Source organism: Tympanuchus pallidicinctus, unplaced genomic scaffold, assembly GCF_026119805.1.
Source record: "Tympanuchus pallidicinctus isolate F22 unplaced genomic scaffold, pur_lepc_1.0 scaffold14, whole genome shotgun sequence".
Taxonomy (NCBI): domain Eukaryota; kingdom Metazoa; phylum Chordata; class Aves; order Galliformes; family Phasianidae; genus Tympanuchus; species Tympanuchus pallidicinctus.
In genome coordinates, this window is record NW_026294659.1 from 3,954,573 (window position 1) to 3,979,967 (window position 25,395).

General features: G+C 42.7%; 2 protein-coding genes across 10 annotated transcripts in view; one reads left to right on the forward strand and one right to left on the reverse strand.

Annotated features, from left to right (window-relative positions):
- The window catches only part of KLHL15 (kelch like family member 15), a 29,662-nt gene extending 18,893 nt beyond the window's left edge, over positions 1 to 10,769 (reverse strand). For 3 of the 9 annotated variants that reach the window (XR_008204370.1, XR_008204369.1, XM_052673905.1), the window contains exons 1-2: positions 10,428 to 10,769; positions 8,642 to 8,737 (exon numbers count right to left, since the gene is read on the reverse strand). The gene's annotated coding sequence lies outside the window, so the exon portion shown is untranslated. Of the gene's footprint in view, positions 1 to 6,367; positions 6,518 to 6,679; positions 6,777 to 6,878; positions 7,104 to 8,641; positions 8,738 to 10,427 lie in introns of those variants that run through there. The other 6 variants (XM_052673906.1, XM_052673909.1, XM_052673907.1 and 3 more) reach the window with 6 other exon arrangements.
- Positions 10,770 to 11,005: 236 nt separating this feature from the next.
- On the forward strand, positions 11,006 to 24,838 carry EIF2S3 (eukaryotic translation initiation factor 2 subunit gamma). Its single transcript, XM_052674046.1, has 12 exons — positions 11,006 to 11,143; positions 13,134 to 13,197; positions 13,698 to 13,825; positions 13,933 to 14,054; positions 15,453 to 15,547; positions 16,188 to 16,346; positions 17,795 to 17,929; positions 18,762 to 18,856; positions 20,349 to 20,493; positions 20,916 to 21,085; positions 22,184 to 22,356; positions 24,397 to 24,838. Exons 1-12 carry the CDS (start codon positions 11,075 to 11,077, stop codon positions 24,458 to 24,460), a joined length of 1,419 nt encoding a protein of 472 aa, XP_052530006.1. The 5' UTR covers positions 11,006 to 11,074; the 3' UTR covers positions 24,461 to 24,838.
- The last annotated feature ends 557 nt before the right edge of the window (positions 24,839 to 25,395 follow it).

A 25,395-nucleotide genomic window follows, 5' to 3' on the forward strand; every position in this document is an offset into this window, starting at 1 on the left:
AGTATGGACAGAGTTGGCCGAGGTTTCGCAACTTCAGAAAGCAGTTACTGCGTTGTAGCCAGCTTCCTCAGTTCTACCTGCTGCCATTGTAACTGATGCGTATTTGATTGGACTCCATAAACAGATGACCAGCTCCTCCCTTCAATCTGCACCCATCCTGGGCAGAAAAAAAACGGAGTTTTTCCTTGTCCATACAAAGGTGAGTGGGTGTCGGTAGCTGCACCTCATGGAACGCTCACCACTCCCACACCGTTGAAGCCTGCTGACAATAGAACTGTCAGGAGCATACATGAAAACTGTGGCCTGACAAGAGAACTCAAACTCCTCAAGGTTAGGGCAGGAGCAAGAGACAAAGCTGTCAAGCCAATCACTTTGCCAGCAGTATCCATGGTAGCACACTCCCCTCGATGTCCCTGAAGATAGAAAATTCAAACTGCTCTAGAACTACGTGTTTTGAGTCCCTTGCTCCTGAATACAGCACAACCCTACCAGAAAGGAAAAAAATCATCAAACACTTATTTTCTTAGTTGTTAATCATTCTTGTATAAAAGCAGGCAATTATCTATCTCAAGAAATAGCTATCTCAAAAAGAAGCAACAAAGCGATGAGGAAGCATAAAGCTTGTGCTTCCCAATAGGATTTATGATACCAAATACAAGACAAGCAGTAATATTAGCATTTTTTTCTTTCATTAGAACATCTATAATACCCTCCTTCCACTCCCTGCTCTCTGATGTTGAGCTCACACTTCAATCTTTTCTCCTTACGAAATTTAATGGTCACTTGGCTTTTAACACCACCTCCCCATTTCCATAAAATACTCAGCAATGTGCGACAACTACTTCTCAGTTTAGTTTGAAATTGAACCAGGGGCTCAATGGTGAACAAGATTCTCAGACAGTACAACTGGGTAACATACATTTCCTCAGGAGACCAACCAAGCTGTGTACCTCAGTTCCAACTCCAAGATGAACCGAGGTGACAGCACATAAGGACAGGACATAGCTGGAATTTGCAAATGTTAGATGTGAACAGACTAACAGAGGAAGATATATTAAAAAGACCAAAAAAAGCAAGATATGATAATCTGGAAGTAATGGGATCTCTGACCACATTGGCTTATTTGGCTCATGCAGGTCCAAATCTCAAGGAAAGGATTTCTTCAAAACAGAACACATTACTGCATACAGAAGGATCATAACAGTACCAAGAACCTCCAAAAGACATGCTGGGGTCTTTTCCCTTGACTTGAAAAAGACTATTACATTATATGTACTCTACAAATACAAAGAAAGAAACTTGGGGCTTTAAAAGAACACTTACACCACCCTCAATGACATGAGGAGTTGGCAAGCGAAGGTAAGCAGAGACAAATCATAGAAGGCAAAAGCACCAACTCCAGAGGACCACTTCCAAAGTTTCTTTTAAGCACAAAAACAAATGAGTATGTCATGAAACCTCCAACGCAACATCAGACAGCTTTGGGCAGCCAGTTCAGAGCAAGGGGCTCGGACCGCACAGGTCCACTCCAACTTCAGCCATCCTGTCATCACACTGCTTTTAAAGCAACTGTACCAATTTTCATTTAATAAAAATTCTATTAAAAAGGCAAAAAAAAACCCATCAGAAATAAACAATTACCATTCAAATTTTCAATGTATCAAAAAAGTAAGGAGGTAGGAATCACCAAAATGTGTTAAATAAATAAAGACAGCATCGAGGGAGCACTTCTTAGGCTCCAATTTCCACACGTCCCTGAAAGCGATTACTTGGTAAAAAACATTAAAACAGGAAGTCAGATACAAAACTCTTCAACAGAGGCAAGTAATCAACACTCTGAAATCATTATTTCAGAATGCTTCAAAAACTATTAAGTTTTAAGTCATTTAATTCTTCTTTTCACATCCCCTGTATTATTTTCACTAAATCCGCATTTTCCAATACTAGAATATGTTTCATCACACACATCACACTGCATTTAACGGATTACTTAAGAAGAGCCAAAAATTATAAGACTTCTTCAAAACCCTTCTAAAGTTCCAGAATTTTACAAGCAAAGTGGGAAAGAATATTCATCTCCCTCTACTAAATGAGTAAATTCCCCTTTACTGGTACTAACCCATACACTGTATCAGAAGTTATAGTTTTCTTTACAATACAAAAATGTATTGGGCAGCACATTTATTTTAACAAGGGGTTAAAATAGTACAGAGACTGAAAGACTTAACAGTTAAATGCCTATTATGACCAAGTGGGAGAACTCCTCATTTCTAAAGCTAGCACACTAAGTCAAAAGCAAATGGCACTGCGGCCATTTGAATAACAGAAAAGCATAACAAAATACTCACAAATAAAGCCATTTTTCTAAAGCAGAGCTATCTTCATTCCTCCCACACACTTTCAATCTTAGATGTAATTCTATGAGCTATTCAAATGCTGCAGCTTATTTCCCTGAAGATAATAACGTAACATTTTTTCCCCTATTTTCAATAAAAATGCAAAATCCAAGAGTTACAGCTTTTTCCACCCGTGCAAATCACAATGGCTCACTTGATTTGAAGGAAGACGTAGCCTACGGTAGTCTGTAAGAAAAGTGGAACAAAAAGAAAATCCAACCTATAAACAATAAAGGGGGAAATAAAAAATCCCAAGTTGGCGTTCTGCATTGTCCTGCGCATACTGGAGCTGATGGGTATAATGCAGTACAGGAAGGAAGATTCTCTGCTGGAAGAAAAGAAAAACAACGAGAAATACTCTTAACCTTATTCGCTTTTCCTGACGTTTCTTTCATTACAGCATCTATTCTGCCATGACTGTAAAAGCTCCTTCTTGGAACATCAATTTCTCATCTTTATTCTGCAGTTGTAATAGAAGTCTGAAAACCCTGTTCCAGACTATTTTTCTTGCCAAACAAAAAGAACCTTCTTTACTCAGAGCGTCTGAGGCTTAGAGCAGAAGAGAGGGAGCCTCAATGCACAAGCTACTAAGGATGAAGTTAGGAAATACTCATTCGTGGTTTACGCCCTGCTTGAGAATCTACCCAAAAGCACAATTTCCCTAGGGGCAAAAAGAAAAATAAAATGCACTGCAAGAAGCATCTACATATATGCAAGCTCGCATGCACTTTCTGGGGATAGAAATGTGTTGTTCTGGTAAAGCAGTAATATATTCCAGCACAGCATCTGAAAGGCAGATTTTTGCTGATCCTTAATATCTCACTTGTGATGCTGAGACAGAACTAGCCACCTTATAAAACACTACTTGGTTCATTCTACCTGCCTCCTGGAAATTCCGAGAAAGGATCTACATGAGCATAGCTTTTTTACCGAATAGTACCTACAGATAAGACAAAATATATTTCACCAGACATACAGAGCAGTGTTTTGGTATCACAGTACCAAAACAGAGCTTAAAACCCCCAAATCTTTTCCATCTATCCCATTCCTTTCATCTGTCAAATGCAGGCATTTCAATGCAAATTTTAAAGCTGGTACATATGCTTTCTGTAGCATCACACACAGCAAAAGCTGCTTTGAGCTCAATTCTTTGACTCGAACACTGTTTCAAGCGGCACTTTCCTGCACTAACAGGACACATCTCTATAGTCAAATTTCACACATATGTATGAAAATGCTATACATATAAGCAAAACATTTCCAATTGCTCAAACTCACCACCTGGCCTTTGAATGCAGCTAGATACACCATTAGTGTATTAACATGTTTATGCAATACATGTATCCCCTCAAATTTAAATCTCTCTTTACATGGTTTGACACTGAACTATTAAACTTTGGCTAAGCCATCATTTTTCCTCACAATTCTCCACTAACAGCAACAGTAGGAATGACCTAGAAGTAAGTAAGATCAATAACCAGTGGCTATCAAAACTTTCCATTCCTGAAATAACTGCAGATGAGGAAACAAAATAAATAAGTAAATAATAACCAATTTTCTGCATATGTAAAATCCTTCATAATTAATATGCTAAGCCTTGGGAACAATTACTCTTAAATCCATCGACACTATCTGGTAGTTTCACTCTGCAGACTTCCCGCAGCCCAAGGCGAGGGTTCCCAAAGCACCAGGCTGCTCCAGAAGCAGGGAGCTGAGCAGAAGCATCATGCTGCCATGGCTCTAGAAGCTAACTCTTGGGTTCTCCTGCAAACTACCCACTGCATAAAGGATTTCTCTTACTGGCACGCATCAGATGCTGACCGCTCCTCTTACAACCTTTACTGGTGCTGCTACCTGCAAGCAATCTGCACCAGCTCATAACAGCTGTGGCACTTCTGCAATGCATCAGTTGCCTGCGAGGTCGCTGCGGTTATGCTGGAAGTATCATCAGAACTAGTGTGACCAAGCATACTACAGCTCTCTGTGCTGTGTCTCAGCACAGCCTGGTTATACATCACACTGGTAGTGCACTGTGGCTGCCTTCACAGAGTACCTACCATACTATGTGTGTTTTCTTTCGAAAACACCTCTAACCCAAAGCACACGTGCTGCTGCATGTATTCATAATGGACAACTTTTCAACCCATACTACTTGCTGTTCCTAAAAATTGCCATCATAGCCCAATTTAGTCTTTCTGTGCAAAAAGATACAAATGTAACAAGCACAAAAAAAAAAGAAATCAGAACCATTTTGTTTTAAAATGCTGATGTAGAGCATAGGTTTCACATACACTGAATTTAGATGAATACTGGAAGATTTTATGTCAGAAAGTTCTCATTTTACAACAGTAGCCACCAGAGAACAAAATGTGCTCCCCCAATGAGTTTCTAAATCAAGTCCTGCGATGATCATCAAAAGGACTCTGATGAAAGTACATGCCTCACAAACTTTTTAAAATGCTGCCAGACATATGCAGCAGCTGTAGCTGCTTGACCAGTTTAGCCTCACCAAGTTTCAATCTCATAAATTAACAGTATGGAGGTATACACCAGTTTCTTGTACCATTAGGTGCATTAAGTGGATGATGTAAGTGCACTTGACAGACATCAAAACAGCTATGAACCATGTGACTAAAAAATCAGTGCAGTTCTACCTGTACATAAAACCACGCTACTTGCAAGGAGCAAGCTCAGCCCAATCTTGGTCGAGTTACATTTACTGATGCCAGGAACCCAGTCTGAAATATTTTTAACACAACCTTAAGAATCTACAAGAAAAACTTGCATTGCTAATATGTAAGAGGTAAATGATGGCAGTGATGAAAATAACGCATTTGCCACTGCTTTTAAAGACAGGACCACCCTACCCTAAGCGTCAGCATTCTTTGTTATATATATTTGTATCTTATATCATAACTTCATCAAATGCCAGGATTATTAATAACCACTGATTTTCTCACTGCAAAGATACTTATTAAGAAAACTATGCTGCAAAAATCTAATTATATTTGTTTACAGGACTGTTTGGGCTTTAATGGTATAATAAATGTATTAATAAACATTAAGGAGCAGGCAGTGATATTGTAGTAAAAATAATTCTAGCTGTCAATGCTTTAGGATAATTTAGTAGTGCTCTGAGAAAATACAACTGAAAAGATTGTGCCCTTTGTCCAAGGCACAGCATTCAACTACACTGCCAAACACCAACTTCATTTGTCAGAAAGGCAGAAAGCTTCTGCAGACTGGCAGCTCCATAGATGAATAAGACCCAGTACCTCCAGGGTGAGCCCAGCAGTGACCTGGCCCGCTCTGCCTGCTGAAAGGCAAATCAGCACGTGTATATCCATAGTAGCCATAGGATGTAATTAAGGAAAGTGAAAGGAGATGAGTGACAGTGGGAAAGTTTATAGGACTTATGGTGGAAATTAAACTCATGGGGCTGGATGTTGGGAGGAACAACAGCAATGATGCTGACACGTGGTGGTGTGCTGAAGGGACTCGAGTTTGAATTGGGGCAATGGCGGTGGAAACGCCGGGTTACACCTGAGGAACATCTCTTCGACACGGCAAAGACAAGAGCATGCACATTGCTGCAGCACTGCCTTTTTATCGAGGAACAGTTTGATGGCTACGATGATCTTTTAAGAGAAAAGGAAAAAAAAACACACCGTGTTTTTGTGCGACATTTACGTATTAACCAACCTAAGCCAAAGCACCCCAGCACCAACCCTGAGCGGCTGCCCGCTCCTTCTACTTACAATCACTATTTCGAACGCTGCGGCCGGCACCGTGTGACTGACCTACTTTCGCTCGCCCACCGACGCACACACACCAGCCCGCAGCGCGGGAGCTGCCCCGAGGAGGACCGCGGCTGGGAGCCCTCAGCGGCCGCCCCGGGCCCCGCAAGGCTCTCCCGCGGAGGGCGGACCGACGAGGGGTTAAAGCGGGAGGCCGGGGGCGGCTACACCTACCTCCGGGCGGCAGCGGTGCCGGGGCCGCGGCTCCTCCCGTCGAGCCGGCAGAAAGGGAGCTCGCGCGGAGCATAAAGCCAGAGGCGGCGGGCCGCGCCTGGGGGCCGAGCAGAGGGGCAGCGGCCGAGGCACGACCGAGAGGAGGAGGAGACGGAGGAAGGGGGGACCCTGGACTTCCTCCTCCCCGCCGCCCGCGGTCGGGGGAGCCGCCCCCCGCCGCGCCGCCCGCGCACCGTCGCTCCCAGCCCGGCCCAGCAGGGCCCGGCCTCGCCCCCGGGGTCCCGCCCGCCCGGCCGCCCCCCGCCGCGTTACCTTCGGCGCTGCCCAGAGAGGCCGCCGGCGCCATGTTCCCCCTCCGCGGGCGCCCCGCACTGCCCGTCACTTCCGCCACCACCTGCGGGCCCGGGACGGCGGCCGGCGGCGGGAGGCCGCGCCCCGAGAGGCAGAGGCTGCGCCGCCTTCGCCCGGCCCGGTCCCGCGCGTTCATCCCCGCCCGGCGGCGTTCCCATACCAGCCAGGCATCGGCCGGGCCGCATCCGTCGGCCGCGGGGATCCCGGGCGGATGATCCCCCGGAGAGGGAAAGGCTCTCACCGGGGACCGGGAGCGGCCGCCGCTGGGGATCGGGAATGCGGTTCCAAGGAGCGTCATCTGCTTGGCTCGTCCGCAGGCGGCTGCAGGGCTGGCCGCGTCGTCTCGTCCTCCCGCTCGCTGCGGCCCCTTTCGGCTCCCGCACCGCAGTTCCCACTCGCCTCGGGCGGCAGCGCGGCGGGGACAGAAGTCGTACGGAAACCCGCTCCGAGCGGCAGCGGCCCCTGTAAGGAGCCGGCTGAACTCCTCCCCCTCGCACCTGGCAGCGACGGGCGCTGCAGCTGACCCCGGCCGCCTCCTCGTCACACGCAGCCCTGCCAGCCGCTGTGGGAACCAGGTCACAGAGCCAGGCGGGTCAGGGCCGCCGGGTACGGCTGCTCGGCGCAGCCGCGAGCAACGAACTGCACGCAGCTCCCGGCCCTGAGCGGAGCTCTGCCTTAGCCCAAGCTTCCCCTCCTTGCTTTCTGTAGCTTGTCGCTGGCTGGCAAAAGGTAAAGAGGTAAAACAATCCAACAACAACCTCCTCATGTACTTCATGTACATCACAGAATGTCCTGACACTACACAAAACTACTGTCCTTTGGGCTGTCGCTGCCTTCTTCAAACTATTCACAGCCTGCTACGTATCTCCTATGTCACTCACTGCTTTAAATAACAGGCTGTGCACTGCCATCCTCTCTCCATTTATTGCTGTTCCCATCTCCTTTGCTGTCTATTTTCAGTTGCTCATTACCACCCCCACCCCATTCTTGGTTTCTAAAACAACAGCACAATTCCTCTATGACTGCCACCCCCAATCTGAATGTCTATCCCACCTCTTACTGCTTCACACAATGAACCTGCTGTTGCATGCACAGCTTCACAAAAAACTACCCACTGCTATTCCCACTCTGTTAACTGACCTCCCACGGCTCCCACACAGCCTATTTACTCCACACCACAAACAGCCCGCTCCCATTCACTGACTCCTCCATACTGGTGACCTGACCTCTCTCCGCTCAGTCAGATTCATACCATTCCACCTCCCGTGCTTAACTCATACAGTAAATTTGCCCCATTTCCCCAGTTGCTGTTTCAAAACCTGTTACTCGTGCAACCAAGATGATATAACCAACCATTATCAAAGCAGTTACCGTTCCTGTCTAAGTCCCAAAGGAAAGACATGGAATCAGATGATCTTTCAAATGATCAAATGAGTTGGAAGGGCCCTTTAAAGGACATCTGGTCCAACTCCTCTGCAATGAACAGGGACACCCACAGCTACATCAATTGCTCAAAGCCCCATCCAGCCTCACCTTCACTGTTCCCAGGGATGGGATATCCACCAGCTCTCTGGGCTGGGCAATTTGTTTCAGTGCTTCACTACCCCTATCATAAAAAGCTTTTTTCTTATACCCAACCTAATCTCCCTTTATAGTTTAAAACCATTTTCCTTTTTCCTATAACAACACACCCTGCAAAACAGTCTGTCCAAAATGCTCTCCTTTACACACTGGGTCTATCTTCTGCCATACCAAGCACACATGGACGTCTTGTGATTTGGCAGAGAACCTAGAGCAGAAAATCTATTTTTCATGTACAGAATCAACACAACAAAACATCATACATCCCTCTGCACTCTGCAGATTTTCAACCTGCGTAGGTCAGTAAGGGTAAGAAGACTGGCAGGGCTGTTTTGGCTTTACCTGACTGTCATTTTGCTGTTTGCAGTTTGTGGTAAGCTGAGGCGTAAGGTGATCTTCAGGTCTCTTCAATACACTGCCACAAAAGCGGATTCAAACCTACCCCCAAAAAAACACCAAAAAACAACAAATCAACAAAAACATCCATCAGCTGTGACATACTTATTCCCAGCATTTAAGAGCACAAAAAAAGTAACTCTTCCACACTGAAAATTTACCTGTACTGAAAAACTCAATAATGATTCAATCTCCTAACTAAAACTATGGCGCTGTTAAACTTAGGCCCTAGACAGTAACCAGTCTTCAGCTTTGCATTTTTCTTCGTGCTACAATTATCCAGTACAGTAAATCAAAATATTAAGATAGAATATGTAAAGTAGACAATTTTATTGTTCAAATAGAAATGATAGTGTATTTCTTCAGATTTCTGACAGAATTCTTGGGAAGGAGTAAATCGTTTCCACAGGCTGCTGCAAATGTAACAACTGTTTCCATAATCCCATACTGCACTGCATTATTGCATAATTACAGCAAGTAAGTACCTACAGAATCCAGTATTTTCAGCTCATTTTCATCAGTGATCATACATGCCTCATGCTGAGGCAACCACATTCAAGTATTGCATCATATTCTCCACGCTTGCTTTGTATGTCTTGGTTGTAAGCATATATGGTTTTCTCAGAAGCAAAGTATTTTATATAAAAATTGTATAACATCACGCAGCCCAACAGAAGATTAGAAATGAAAATTTATTTTCAAGACCAATGTGCAAAATTATTTGGTAGGAAGACGAAATATATTTTGTTATTAGCAACATCATTACTGTATTGTTTCTTACCACATTCTTGTATTCTTTCCTTCGAAACAAGAATGCTGGCAATGCATTGGCTATTGTATATCAGGAAATACTATCAGGAAAGAATGGAAATGGCATTTGTGGAAGTGGGAAGTGACATATCTTGTTAAACCAGGCATACTGGTTTGGCACACATTTCCATTATCGCGTTCCAATCATATTGCTGGGTGCCTGGGAATTACTGCCTTGACATAAGCAGTCAGGCAAAATCTGGAAAGCTCCACACTTTCTAGTGGGCAAAAACACTGCTGATGAATATGAATGTACGTGACACAGATGGTTACTTGTATTGAAAACAGTTGCTCTGATCACAGGGGAAATCTTGTTAGCAACAATGTCTTCTAGGCCTGTAAGGTGTTTCCACAGAGGAGGAATCAGTTCAGTTCCCCACAGGGGAGAGTTGTAAGCTTGGCTCTTAGTCTCTAAACTGGCTATCATCAGTGGATTCATTTTTAAGGAAAAACCTCACCTGACTCTTAAAACAACAGGTGCTAGCTGTCTGGAATCAAAGACTGAAGCTGCTTGTGTCTTCGGGCTGTATACAGCACTCAGCCTACAGAGGACACACTAACATGCCAACTGAAATTAACTTTCCACAAACTACACGGCCAACCATACCTACGTTTGTCAATGGACAACTGTTAAATTTGTGTACTGGTTCCATTACAGTCAATACGTAATTAGAACTAACACTTTGGAGCAAGTGCTGAGTTCAGGGTAATATTCACGGAGGGAAAGACTGATGGCCAGCAGAGATGACTAACACGTCATGTGACTAATGACTAATACGTACAGTGGCCTTTACCATTAGTGCCAATAAGCTGATGGCCACCAAACCAGAGATGCTCACTTCCAGTACATACAGTCGCACACCGCTTTAACTTCACCCCCATCTCCTTTCTGCACCACATCCCTCAAACACCCCCAACACACCTACGTTTCCATGCTGTTAGATACGCATCGACAAGCGCCGACGTCCTCACAGCCACAAGCACGGGCCGAAGCCTCCTGGCTTGGGGCGTCTCCCAACCAGGCCGTGCCTCATGCCGATCCTCCCACCGCAGTTACTCCGACACTTTACAGGCAGCGGCGGCAGGCGGTGACCCCGCGCCCGGCCAGCCCGCCGTTCTGAGAGATAGCCCCCCGTCCCGCAGGCACACGTGGAGGCACCGATGCTCCCGGCAGCCGTTACCGAGAGCCTCATACAAATCACCCGCACCGACCCGCCACCGTTACCCGGCGGCGGGCGTAAGGCGCACGCGCGCTGCCGCCTCTGCCGCCGCGCACGCCCGCGCTCCCGCACGCCCGCTCATGCGCACGGCCTCGCTTCCCCCGCGGGTCCGGTTGCATCACCCGGCGCGAGGGTGCCGGAGGCCTTCTCGGGGCTGCCCGGCGCCGTGCCTGAGCCGCCGTCGCCTCGCTGCGGGGCTGAGGGCGGCTCCGCGTCGCCCCGCGCGGAGCGTCCCTGAGCTCGGGCGGGCCTCGTCGGGTGGCGAGTGCCGGGCGTGGCGAAGGCGGCGCCGAGGGGAGAGAGAGGTCAGGCGGCCGCGCGGCCGGCCCCGCTTCCTCTTGCGGCCAAGATGGCGGGGGACGAGGCGGGAGTGACGCTGGGGCAGCCGCACCTCTCCCGGCAGGACCTCGCTACTTTGGTGCGGCGCGTGCGGGGGGCGCCCCCCCGGCGCCGGGGGGTCGCTGCGGGCCGGGGGGCGGCGGGCGGCGGGCGGAGCGCTCCGCGCCTCGCCACGGGGCGCCGCCGTCGCGAGGGCCGGGAGCCGAGCAGGCGGCGCGCGGGGGTGGCCGCGGCCGGGCGGCGCGGTGGGGCTCCTGTGGGGACCGGGTGGGTGCGTGGCTGAGGGGGAGCGGTGAGAGCTGGGCGGAGCGCGGCGGCCTTCCCTATGGCTGGCCGGCCCGATGGTGCCGAGGGCTCCCGCTGTGGTAAACAGGGCGCTGCGTCTTCGGAGCGGGCCGGCGGTGTGGGCTGCTCGGCGTGCCCGAGTCGGGTGGGTGTGCTGTGCAGAACTGTCAGGGGAGGCGGCTGTTCTTAGCATCGCAGAATGGTTTGCGTTGGAAAGGACCCTTAAAGGCCATCGAATCTGTCTGCCTAGCAAGGGGCAGGGACACCTACGGCTACATCAGGGTGCTCAGAGCCCCATCTGGCTTGACAGAGCCCGGTGCAGCTTGGCAAACTACAGAACGTTTTGAACAACTATACCACGTTTGGTGTTTTTTGTTTTAATCTCTTGTCACTATTCAAACTTGAGTTTGAATAGGAAAATTCTTTTTGTGTCCTAGCAAGTTTGTTAGTGAAGCACATCAGTAACTTCAGAAAGCTTCTTGACTTCTTTTGCTTTTTCACTGGGTATTTTGCCAGCTGGAAAGAGCCCAGATACTCCTGATTTTCTGAACAACAGGAATTACCATTCAGCCCCATTCTGTACTTTGTTCAGTGGGCCCTTGAAAGCCTTCAGCTCGCTGTAGCCTGTTGCTGAGCTTAACCTTATGCCAGCCTTGAAGGAAAATGGCATTTGTGCTGATTCTGTACTCGGGGAACAGGTCTCTTGATGGCGGGGTTTGCATCATTCAACGGTGCTGTCATCCTGCTGCACGGTGCCCCCTGCAGGTCGTGGGCCTACTGCCGGCCTCAGTGAGCTCAGGTGGTAAGTTAGCTGTCAAGAGGTACAAAAAATAGAGTTGTGGCAGGTAGAAGGAAACTGCTTTGTTTTGGACCTGAACTTATTACTCGTTTAATACATGAGATATAAGTAAGATTACACTTCTGTATGGTTATGGACAATTGTAATTATGTACAGAACCTGCTTGTGTCGCAGTGTAAATATCCTTTGATTTCACAAAGCTTTATATCCTGTTCTGCAGCAGACACTTCATGAATATTTGGTTGAACTCAGCAGCATCCATAGAGATCCACTGCAGGCTTTGAAATTACCATAAGCAGATTCAGAAAATGGCACAGAGGGATGTTTCAGTGGATTGTAACACTTGTGCTGTATCTGGACAAAGAGCTTTTCTGACGGAAAAGATAACAAAAAAAGCAGAACACAAAGCAACTGATTTGTAGGGTTGCTTTTTTTTTTCCCTGAAATGAACGTATCTGTAAGTGATATGACTTGCCAGCAGTTTTGTCTGGTACCTAAAATGGAAATAATGGTATTTGAGGAGAAGTGGCCATTTCAAATATTAGGCTCAGATCAGTGGTGCTGATAACGTTTCAGGACCTACTTGCTCCAAAGTGTTAGTTCTAATTACATATTGACTGTAATGGAACCAGTACACAAGTTTAACAGTTGTCCGTTGACAAACGTAGGTATGGTTGGCCATGTAGTTCATGGAAAGTTAATTTCAGTTGGCATGTTATAAACAATTTAATTTTGGGCATGGATGGGGTGTATTTTTTTTGTTTGAAAGTTTCCTTTTTTTGTATTTCTTGCTTCTTTTCTTTATTGCTTTACATCCTAATCTGATTGTAGTCTTGTTCCCTTTTTACCATTTCACATACTTAAGAAAACTGGAATGTATAACTCGAGTTACTTTAAGGGGTTTGATTGGATTTTGAGAAAATACTTGTAGCACTCTAAGCATTTTGATACCAAATGAGTAAATTGTAAAATCTCCTTCATACAGGATGTTACCAAGCTGACTCCTCTTTCACCAGAAGTCATCAGCAGACAAGCCACAATTAATATAGGTAAAAAAAAAACCAAAAAAAATCTAAAGAATGAATGGGGGACATGTTAATGTGGTGCTTCCTGGTGCTCATGTGTTAACGTATGGTACCTATGTGGAAAAATAAATTAAGAAATTCATACCTATACACAATGATATAGGTGAGGTATTTTTATTATTTTGTCAGGATGCAGGAAGAGACTTGTCAGACTCTTCTAACTTAAAAAGCACTACAGTTTTACTTCAAGAACACTACTTTGAATGAAGTGGGGAGTAGTTGCTACGAGAAGGTCTTTTTAATCTTTAAATTAGGAACTGAAATGATTTTTCACAGTAGTAAAAGTGTCTGTTGTGAGCTCATTCTAGGCTGTTGTTCGTTTAGACAGAGTAACGGAGGAATCCATGTGTATTTTGATGGCAGCACTGGGCTTACTGGCGCCAGAGTGTTTGGGTGATTGTGTTGATGGTCACTGTACACATTGAATAGCAGTTAACTGACAAGCATTTGCCTTTGAAACATAGGTACAATTGGCCACGTAGCCCATGGAAAGTCGACAGTAGTCAAAGCCATATCTGGTGTTCATACTGTCAGGTTTAAAAATGAACTGGAAAGAAATATCACGATCAAGCTGGGCTATGCCAATGCAAAGGTGAGTCACTGATAGAAATCGAGCAAGTACGTCTTTAAGATATTACAAGGTGGACATAAGCTTATCAGTAACTTAATGAATTAAACTTTAAAAAAAAATACTTACAGATTTACAAGCTGGATGACCCAAGCTGTTCCCGACCAGAATGTTACCGATCCTGTGGAAGTAGTACTCCAGATGAATTCCCTACAGATATTCCTGGCACCAAAGGGAATTTCAAACTAGTCAGGTAAATGCTGTAAAATTAGTGGTGTAAATTATGTTTGATTTAGTTATACTTTCTTTACGTAACTAAAAATAGTCAGGGTTGAGCTGCATGCTAAATGATAACAGCAGACCACGTACTCTTAGGCTCTGTAGATTGGATGCCCCAGATATGAGACATCATTTAACCTTTGTTGTTTTTATTCATTGTGGTGCATGATCTAAGGTAAAGCACAACTCTATTTTGTGTCCATGAGTGCTTTGCTCTGAAGTGAAACAATATTTTTTCCTGCTCTGAAGGTAAGTACATGTTAAAGCCACCGGAATAAAAACTAATGTGGGCCTCACATACTCATTCTTTTAAATTCCTTTTTTAATTGTGACCTTTCTCTTACTGGAGGCAGAAAAGTTTTCTGAGTTCCAAAAAAGAATGTTAAATAAAGCCTGATTCTTAATGTGAGATCAGTCCTTGTGCTGGAGCATAGGTGCCCTTTATTAATTTCATAATCATAGCATGGTCATTATACAAGTCTAGTAATCTAGGTAGTTGTTGTGTGAGTCTTTGCAGTGATTGAATGAGACTAGTCACAAAGGCTGTTGTATGACAGGATTCTTAGTTCAAGCGTCTGTATGAAATACATGCACTGCTCTAAGTGTGTATTTCCTTCTTTTAATCAGGTCTATGGTAGAGCACTTGTAACAGTAACTGCTGATGGTGTGTGACTGTTACGCAGTCGTTGTTAAGGTAGTGCTTAATAGCATTAGGTTCTGTATCTTGGTGCTTATTTGCATACAGTAGTTTTTAACTTCAGTTTACAAAGCAGCAAATTAGTTCCTTGCTCTTTGATGGTGTGTTACGTGGTTTCTTCATGGAGCGAATTGGCAGCAGAAAGCAGTGCATTGACTGTGATGGTCTTGCACAACAAAAGCATAAGGTTGGAGCTCGTGGCTGTAGTGTTGTTTCTGTGTGTAAATCTTTGAAGTGAAGGGCAGTTTTAGTCATACAATTAAAGGCTTACAATTTTCTTTGAAAATTTCAGAGTGGGAGACAACTTAAGAGATGGGAAATGGGGTACAATATGCTGTACCCTGTGAGTTTTGTTGTTGTTCTGGTGCATTTGAGTCAGTCATACATTTGTGAAATACTGCAGCAATGCCTAGCATGAGTATAAGGTATTGAATCATAGAACTCAAAACACAGAACATAGAATAGAATTACTGTTCTGTAGCCTTTCAGTAGTCTGCATTTCTACAAATGTACTTCTGATGTGTTACTCCTCAGCAACTGGTTCCGTGTTCCTGTTTATTTGCTTTATTCATTTATCTTAAGGACTCATTTAATTGATGTGTCTGCTTAGGCATTCACATTGACAGAAATTGTTGGTAATTGGCTTTTTGCCTTTCTCACTGTTGTCTACAACAGGCATGTCTCTTTTGTGGATTGTCCTGGCCACGACATTTTGATGGCTACTATGCTGAACGGCGCAGCGGTAATGGATGCGGCTTTACTGCTGATAGGTAAGGATTGCTGCACAAAAGCAGTGCTTCTCTTTATTTTAAATGCCATAGGTCAACTTCGTGCAGGTTTTGAAGTCAAGTGGGGTGAGGTGAGTTATTAAATGAATGCTTTTGAGATGGGTTTGAGAAGCTTAAGTAAGTGATTGTATAATGAAAATATAACCTAGCTAGCTGTTGTGTTTTTGTTTTTTTTAAACATAGCTGTACATACTCATTAGCCTGGTAGCCATCAGCTACGGTGATGGCTCTACGGTGCTATAACGCTAAAATTTAGTCAGTGCATTTCCATGAGATGTTATTTTTTATTTCTCTCTGAAGTTCTCTTTAAATGTTTAGCCTCACCCATACAAAAGAGTCCACACGCATCAATAGTAACAGTACATCCAGATGGATACGGGCAAAATTGAGGTATAGGAGGCAAAACTGAGGAAATTGTTCTGTTTTGCAAGGGATAGGATGTGAATAAAACTTATTTTTGTCTGTAGAACACTGTAGTGTCTACAATGATAGCCAGGTCTGTGTTCCATGCTGTTTGTTTTCTTTTGTTTTATGAGGACACGGCAGAAATTAGATTTCTTAACTGCATGAGTTTTGTCTACCTCTATAGCTTTTTATATTACAATTGCTTTTCTTCTTACAGCTGGTAATGAGTCATGTCCTCAACCCCAGACCTCAGAGCATCTAGCTGCTATAGAAATCATGAAACTGAAACACATTTTGATTCTGCAGAATAAGATTGATTTAGTGAAGGAGAGCCAGGCTAAAGAACAGTACGAGCAGATTCTTGCATTTGTGCAAGGTAAGCTTTCACCAGCAAAAGTCTGGTCAGTGTAGAAGTTCTTCACTGTTGAAGCACAGTGTTTTTCTATGTATTTATGAAAGAAGCCTCGTACTTGGACTACAGTGGTGTATGTGTTTGTGGAAATATGTAAGAGGAACAACCATCAGAGTTGTTTCCATATTTCAGATTGCTTAGAGACAATAATATTATGACTGTAGCTCAAAGCACTTGATGTAAAACTAGTAGCAATAGCTGATGTCTCGTAGCTTTCATTGCATTTGTGGTTTCTTCTTGGTAGTGCTGATGGTTTCTCTGCTAGGAACTGTACAGTAATCTTACTGCAGTTCAGGAGAGAGTGAAACAGTATTCATAGGGGTACCTTGGGGTATAAATGTGTCATTTTTCATCTGTTCATGAAAGATTGGCCTTGCCTCTTTTTAAGTCCAATTCAAGCACTGTCCATAATTTCTATTCAATTTTATTCTAATGCTTTGAGGTTTTATCCTTCCCAGAAGCTTCTGCCATTTTCCTTGCTTGTCTGCTTTAACTGGGAGATGGTAAAAACTGCAGAGCTAGGTTGTCACCATCAGAGGTAGCTGATGGGCCTCTCCTTTGTTCACAATTGTTGCCTTGCATAAGCTGTTCTTAACAGCCACATCAGTGGCTTCGGATAGAAAGCCAAATTCCTTTGTGAGAACTGCAGACACTGTGGGAAATATAGATAGAATTAAAACAAATAATATTTAGCAAACCTTGATAACTAAATTCTTCTTTGCATAGAATTATTTTTTTTCTAAAATACTTATTTGTATTGCAGAACTTAGAAAAGGTTGATCGTTGATAGGAATTTTGGTTCATCAAAATTAAGTCTGACTTGAAAATTAATATTGATGTATGGAATGTTTAGATATCCAATCTTGCTATGGAATTTCTCTTAAGATTTTTTTCTGATCTGACCAAAAAGCAGAATATTATCTGTCACAGTTTTCACAGAGCAATTGTGAAACTCCATTGTAGCCAATTACCCAGTGGCAACACAAGGGCTGTTTCAGATTGCCTTGAAAAATAGGCCTGGCTGGTTTGAGCTGAAATATTAAAAGGAAGGGCAGGTGCTGTGATACTTATTGCTTTGGAAAATACGTGTAAAGTGTACCTCAAACTTTATTAGTGCTTTTAACAGTTACTATGAGAATGGTGAGGTGCTGGAACACCAGAGAGGTTGTGGATGCCCCATCCCTAGAGGTGTTCAAGGCTGGGTTGGATGGGGCCCTGGGCAGCCTGGTCTAGTAATGAATGAGGAGGTTGGTGGCCCTGCATGTGGCAGGGGGTTGGGGATTCATGATCCTTGAGGTCCCTTCCAACCCTGTAATTCTGTGATTCTATGAACAGATTGTGAATGAATGAATGAAACACTGATTGTGTTTCTACAAATACTGTATTAAGGCTTGATGTCAAATTTCTTTCAGGTACAGTTGCAGAAGGAGCTCCAATAATTCCAATCTCAGCACAGCTGAAATACAACATTGAGGTAGTCTGCGAGTATATAGTGAAAAAAATTCCAGTCCCTTTGCGAGACTTTACATCTGAACCAAGGCTTATTGGTATGTAGATGCTTTGTTTGAGCTTTTGTGGCTGCTATCTGTTATGGCCTTAGAATACCTGTGGCAGGATTCTTAAGAAGGTGGGTTTAAAAAGAGTTTACAAGTGTTCTCCTCCTTTTAAAGTATTTTCTGGAAGCTGTGTTGTTTGTTTGTAGTTAAACTACTACACTTAAATCTATCTGAGGTAATTGTTGGCTTGGTATTGTTTGTACAACAGCAATAAAATGTGATAATGATGAGAAAGTTGTTGATTAAAATTTTAATTGCTAGAAATTCCATGTAACAAAGCACTGACAAACTGTTGTATGTGAGAATTATTTAATGAAAGTCCTACAGACAGGGTAGCCTGGTCAGATTTTCTGTATTAAGGAGTCTCAGTTCTTGTCCAGTATGCTTAGAAATGTAGTTCTGCTACAATGGATCTGTGTTCTTTCCCAGCAATCCCACAAAAAATGGAAGAACTTTTTTAAAAGAAGTTTATAATTCATATGAACGCAGAATGTTAAAACACAGTTACAAAAATGTTGACATTGTGAATATTGAAGCTTTTCTCAGAATAACTAATCATTCCTTTCTTTTTCAGCTACTGATGTTTATTCTTTGCTGTGAATAAATATCTTCTAAAATGTTGTTTATGTGGATGAGTGGCTTTAATGAATTTGAGAATAAAATCAGCTACATAAAATATTCCTATTTAATTCAGACTGAATTATGTTTTTGTAAATAATTACATACCTTCAAGATGATAGGGAAATAATCAAAGTTGTTAAAGAAAAGCACGTGTGTTTTGAAAACTGGATCTTAACTATAAACTTGATTGTATTCTTTTTAGTTATTAGGTCTTTTGATGTTAACAAGCCTGGCTGTGAAGTTGATGACCTTAAAGGGGGTGTAGCTGGTGGCAGTATTCTCAAAGGTGTTCTAAAGGTAATCTTTTCTCTCTTCTTTGGAAATTTGTAGTGATGATAACGAGGAGGGTTTTTTGGTATTGTTTTTCTTCTTGCATGCTTAGTACAGAATCTATGAAATTGAGTTATATGTATATACCTGTCTTTTCTGTATGTGCTGTGCCTCATTGATATTTTCCTGGTTTTTACAGGAACAACAAACACTTATTTTGCACTAAGGCATGTAGATATATATCTATATAGGTATCTATCTATCTGTTACTTTAGTCTTAGCTTTTTCTACTAATGATACCATCTTCATTGCTTACAAATGTCAAGGGAGCTGTGTTTTTTTTCTGTCCCACCACTCCTACTTTGTGAATTACTCTGAGGAGAAAGGGGGAAGCCTTCAAATGTGCCTCTGAGGTGTGAGTGGGTTCTTAAAGATCCCACTTTCCTGCTGAAGTATTCTGTGTATGCATACATACATATATATATTTTTTTCTCATGGGACATTGTCAATATATGGGAACTTTAAAAGTTATTCTGTTAGGCTGAAAAGCAAACCATCTTTTAACATTCATTCAGCGTACATATTCTTGTCTTTTAGTTTATCGGTGATCAGTTACATGAATCAAATTAACTCCATTTTTCTCAGTGCTTTAACATTTCTAAATGAAATAGTTAAAAATAAATGCAAACCCTACAATTTGAATGTTGGAGGTACAACTAAAAAAGATCCTTTGCAAAAGCATTATTTAGAATCTAGTGGAGAGAGAAAAGTTTTTGTTTCACTGGAAGTAAGATGCAGAGGTTTAGGTATTGTTGGGTTTATACTAAGTAGTGCAGAGGAAGTATTCAGCTCTGGTGAGGCTGCACCTCGAGTTCTGTGTCCAGTTTTGGGCACCTCACTGCAGGAAAGGCATTGAGGCCCTGGAGCGGGTTCAAAGAAGGGCAACAAAGCTGGTGAGGGGTCTGGAGCACAGGGCTTACGAGGAGAGGCTGAAGGAGCTGGGAATGTTCAGTCTGGAGAAGAGGAGGCTCAGGGGAGACCTCACTGCTCTCTATAACTTCCTGAACGGAGGCTGTAGTGAGCTGGGGGTCGGCCTCTTCTCTCATGTAACTGGTGATAGCTCCAGAGGGAATGGCTTCAAGCTGTGCCAGGGGAGATTCAGGCTGGACGTTAGGAAATACTTCTTTTCTGAGAGTGGTCAGGCACTGGAATGTGCTGCCCAGGGAGGTGGTGGAGTCGCCGACCCTGGAGGTGTTCAAGGAAAGACTGGATGGTTGTTTTGGAGGACATGGTTTAGTGAGAACTGTTGGTGATAGGTGGGTGGTTGGACTGGGTGATCTTGTGGGTCTTTTCCAACTCTGGTGTTTCTGTGATTCTGTGAAGATCTGCAGTAGCCCAGAACCAAGGGTTTGTATCAATCCTACAGTGTTGGAATAAGCACATCTTGCCTGTGACTAGAAAACTAGCTTCATGTTCCTGTGAAACAAATTGTTAACAACTTTCTCACTTCTGTAATTAGGTCGGTCAAGAAATTGAGGTCCGACCTGGTATCGTGTCCAAGGACAGTGAAGGAAAACTCATGTGCAAGCCAATCTTTTCCAAAATTGTGTCACTATTTGCTGAACACAATGATTTACAGTACGCTGCTCCAGGAGGACTTATAGGTAAGGATATTCTTTCATTGAAGAGATTTGTTACCTAATGCTTATTGGAAATACTTGTTTATTACACTAAAAGTCATTGCTAAGTGAAACCAAGAAGGCTATGAGCAGTTTAATGTGTATTTATAAAGAGACAGATGAATGATGTGTATGGAAAGCCAGTATTTATGAAATAATTTGTCTGAATGTCAGTAGTGAACTCAGTTCAACTTGAGTTAATTGTATCACCTTAACAGTAGAATATTTCTTTGTCTGTTTAGACAAAGTCAGAATGTCAGCAAGACTCTGATAAGTGCTGCCCAGGTAATAGGGAATTCCCAGTACATTCTCATATATTGTGTTTAGATCTCATTCAAGTATTTGAAGATGAAAGGTGGCTGTCACATTTGCAATTACTCCTTGTGACGTTCCTTGTCGTGTTGTAGGTGTTGGAACTAAGATTGACCCAACGTTGTGCCGGGCTGACCGAATGGTGGGGCAGGTGCTTGGTGCGGTTGGAGCGTTGCCTGAAATATTTACAGAGCTGGAAATTTCCTATTTCTTGCTGAGACGACTGCTAGGTGTGCGCACTGAAGGAGACAAGAAAGCTGCAAAGGTCTGTGCTGCTTTTTGGTTGTTTCTTTAATATAAATTGAAGAGCACCGTGGGCTTTTCTCTGATTTCTGTTAAGACAACTTGTGCAAAGTTGTATTAATATGTACGTTTTTGAATCATACAGTGATTCTGTTTCCTGTTTGTACGTGGCTGTCATAAATCTGCTGTCTCTTTAATGTTGTAGAATAAAAGTTGTCAGAGGAGTAGGAATTCACATCAGAGTAGATGAAAATACCATGAAGTATTTACGTCTTCAATTCAGATGTTCTTCAGACCTCATTTGTAGCTGCTATCCTTTGCTATCAACCTATTAATGTGTGCAATAATCAGCTTTATATACACACTGATCTACTTTCTGCTTGCATGCTCTTTGTAGATTCTCTCTCTGAAGAACTTTTTAAAGCTAACTATTTCTGAAACACTGCAGCAAAAAGAAACAGTGAGCTTAATACATAGTATGGTCTTGTGTTCCGTAATCCTTTTTGCACTAATCAAACTACAAGATCATTTTTAATATTAAAGCTCCTTTTTGAATTAGAATCTACAGATCACTTCCTATATGAGTAAATTAAATGCTTTAGCTCTTTATCATCTGTGAATTGGTTTGGGTTTGGTTTTTTTTTGTTTGTTTGTTTTTTTGTTTTTGTTTTTGAGAAATCATTTTGATGTGTGTAGGCAGATTATTTAAAGAAACAGTGACTTCATAGCAATATCTAAGACAGTTGTTTTGCTTTCAATGCAGTATATGCAATGCTCGGTATGTATTGTAGAAAATTGCATGACACACCTTCTTGGAATTCCTCTATTATCTGTGCTACTGCATACAGAGCATATTCATATGTTTGTCCTTCACAAGAGTTAAAAGTAGACAATTTTTTATCCACAAATGCTCTTTTGCATCATTTGTGCATGGGTTATATATAGTTTTTGCATTTTTCAGCTGTCTTGTTTTTGTTTTGCAGTTGAATCACAGATGTTCAGTACTGTCTGTGGTATTTCTCTTCATCGAGCAATTGTGTTGCTAAATACTGTTGCTTAGTGTGAATAAGTTATTTCAAATACTACAGCTTACATTTAGAGTGTGTGTGTGTTATTTCAGGTGCAAAAACTATCAAAGAATGAAGTTTTAATGGTAAATATTGGATCTTTATCTACTGGAGGGAGAGTCAGCGCAGTAAAGGCTGATTTGGGGAAGATAGTGCTGACTAACCCAGTATGCACAGAAGTGGGAGAAAAAATTGCCCTGAGTCGAAGAGTTGAGAAGCATTGGCGGTAAGTTGGTGCTAAATTGGTAGAATACCTGGCTGTTGCCATGTAAAAAATAAATCATGTTAAAAATAAATAGATCTGATCATGCTCTAGAATAGGAATCTCTATTTAAAAGAATTTCTCTGAATTCTAACACTGATACAGTTACTGTGGGGTGCTTCATCTTATACTTTTGTCCTCTTTTAGAAGAAGCGTGGTAGGTGATGAGATGTCTGTTACTTGACAGACAAGGAAACATCTAATATTTGTGGTTCTGTTGGTAAAACAGCCATGCAGTTGAGCTAACAGTAGGCAACCTCGGAGCAGCAGGCTGAAAATTCAAGTAATCTTAACACCAAAGCCTGTCTTCATGTGTGCCACTGTCAGTGGAATTCAACCTGTGGAGCTGTATGGAACTTGCAGTGCAGCCTCTAAAGAAGCAGTAGAGGAGTGGAGATGGAGCGTATGAAATTCTAGCATTTTACGTTCCCTGAACAGAGGGGAAAGTATTAATTACTTCCATCTGTGTAAATGCCAAGTATAAAAATGGCTGCCTGCACTGAAATATATGGAGGCTGAAAATGATGAGCAGGTGTAACTGATGATTCGTTTCAGGCTTAGTATCATACTTGTCTGTAGATGATTATATATATGGTACCTTTTACATGTTCTACATATTTCATAAGGATTTCACAGTATTTGGATTCCTTGACCCTACACAGCTCTTACAATGTGAGAGACAGTATAAGGGAACAGAAGCATTCACCTGAGATGTTCTTGCTGTACGAAAAAGAACGAAGACTTAAATATCAATGGATGATTTTTCAGATAGAAAAAGCATGGGCAATTCAGTGTGTGCTGTCCTGGAGACAGCTGGTAAATCAGAGAAGTGGTTATTCCCTGGGGAGAGGGAAGAAGAAAAAATGGAGAAAAAAATGACGTGTCTTAAGCAGGCTTAAAAACCCAAACCAGTTAAAGTCAGTGAAAGCAAAATGAAGAGGAGAAGCTATGTGTATTGGAAAGTATGTCATTTTAAGCCACGACTGCCAACCTATGCAAATTTTAATGTGAGTTTTGTTCCAAGGCATCTGGCCTTTGTAGATTACTTCCCGCTCGTGAAACATAACCAAATTTTGCCAAAAGCTGACTTATTTCTCTATGGTTGGTATAATGAGAAGGATCTTATCTGCTTGAGGGAATGGAATACTGAACAATGAGAAAGCAAGAGAAGAAGAAATAAAATAGAAAATAAATATGTGAAGGCATAGAAGTTAAGTAGCTAGCACACGGCGAAGCAAACAGCGTGCATTAGTGATTGGAAGGAACGGTGGTTTCAAACATGGAATAGCTACAAGCTATGAATGTGGCCTCAGAAAGTAGGAAGTGCTGCAGTAATATAATTCAGTTCCTCTTTTCACTTATCTGTTGGAGTCCAGAGGGAGCCCCTGCTGTTAGCAAATTAAATGGGAACATGCTTGTGGTTTCTGTGTAATTCCTTGCCAAAAATGAAAAACGTGTTTAAGGTAGTTCTATGGACTTCCTGCTGACTGTGGAAATGAACACAAGTTCTAAGTATATTCTTCTTCTGAGGCAACAGCGGCCTTTAAAAGGGACTTTGGTGGTACCGAACTTACCTGAGGCTTGAGTTACCATTAATTTGGGTTGGGCTGCAAGCTCATTGAGAGTTAAATTTGCAGTTTTACTGCAGTTGTCTGTATTTTTCCGTGTACGTTTCTCTTTGAAAGTAATGCAGCACTTAGAGGTAGAAAGAGAGAAAGCAATAATTACAGTGAACTCTTGCAACGTACATTACAGAATTTTCCATTTTTAAGTTCACCATTCAAAGGTACGTTCTTGATTGATTACACACATGCCAATGTTCTGTGTCCCCCATCTTCTTCATTCTGTTTCTACTAACCACTCTTAGATCCGGCGGGATGTTCTGTGAGGGAGGGGAGTGGGGAAAAAAATCCAAAAGGCTCAAGTGTAATAGAAGTATGCTGATTTGTTCTGGCTGTTTCTGCCTGCTATCGAAAGTGATATAAACTGGTTTTCTTTTTGCAGTTTAATTGGTTGGGGTCAGATCAGAAGAGGAGTGACAATCAAACCAACTGTTGATGACGACTGAAGAACAAGAAAGAATGCTTCATCTGTAAAGATGAAGTGCCCATTTCTATTTTGGAGGGAGGATATCTTCACAATGGAATTGGAAGCTGTGCAACCATTGTCTTTGAATTGTATGGCTGTCCTTGTACATTTTATTGAATTTTACCCTCTTACTAAAATACTAGTCACTGTCACCATTAAAAGTGTAAAAGAATTGGCGTAGAAGTGGGTTTCATTTTCCACATTTTAGTAGAAATTAATTGTACATGTCTCATGGCATGTCTGATGTTATTTTGTGTTTTGGACATACCTGTTTAATATCAGTCAAGCCAGCCCCAATGTAACACACAGATGATAAATGTGGTATTGAAATAAAATATTGCTTATTTTCATCCTGTAATGTTTTGAGTAACAAAAGACAGTGGTGATTGTTCAACCAGTACAGGAGTTAAAGGCAAGCAACAGCCATTCTGGCTTTGAAGGCTAGTAACCTTTCTGCACAACGTCTTGGCTTCTTTAGGTGTTTCTGCTGTTTACAGGAAAAGCTTTCTTCCTAAGTTTGTGTGTTTTTGACCCATGGGTTGTGACTGTGCTACACTTTCTAATTAAGATGGCAGCATTGACTGACTTAAATTTATCCCTTCCAGTGTTACGAGGAGCTTTAGATAAGCCCTTCAAGAAAAAGACACAAACTGGATCTGAATTGGCAGTGCTTTCTTTGAACTTCATTTAGAATGGATTTATGAAAAGAACATAGTTAATCTGAACCATAGCTGCTTGTCCTTATGGAACTTGATGTGGGTGACCTGGCAGAGTTTAAATTTCTATTAAGCTCTTGAGCAAATCATAGCTGTGATCTTGAACTACAAAATACCAGGGAAGTGATGTAAAGGGAATGATACTGGAGGGAAAAAAAACAGTATGTCAACCCACGTGTGCTTGGCTAGTCTGGATCTT

Bases quoted from the DNA above. Each gene is read 5' to 3' on its own strand.
- EIF2S3 (XM_052674046.1), top strand. From the start codon at position 11,075: ATGGCGGGGGACGAGGCGGGAGTGACGCTGGGGCAGCCGCACCTCTCC. The intron at 17,930-18,761 runs GTATGTAGATGC...TATTCTTTTTAG, and splicing joins ATCTGAACCAAGGCTTATTG to TTATTAGGTCTTTTGATGTT. The intron at 18,857-20,348 runs GTAATCTTTTCT...TTCTGTAATTAG, and splicing joins TTCTCAAAGGTGTTCTAAAG to GTCGGTCAAGAAATTGAGGT.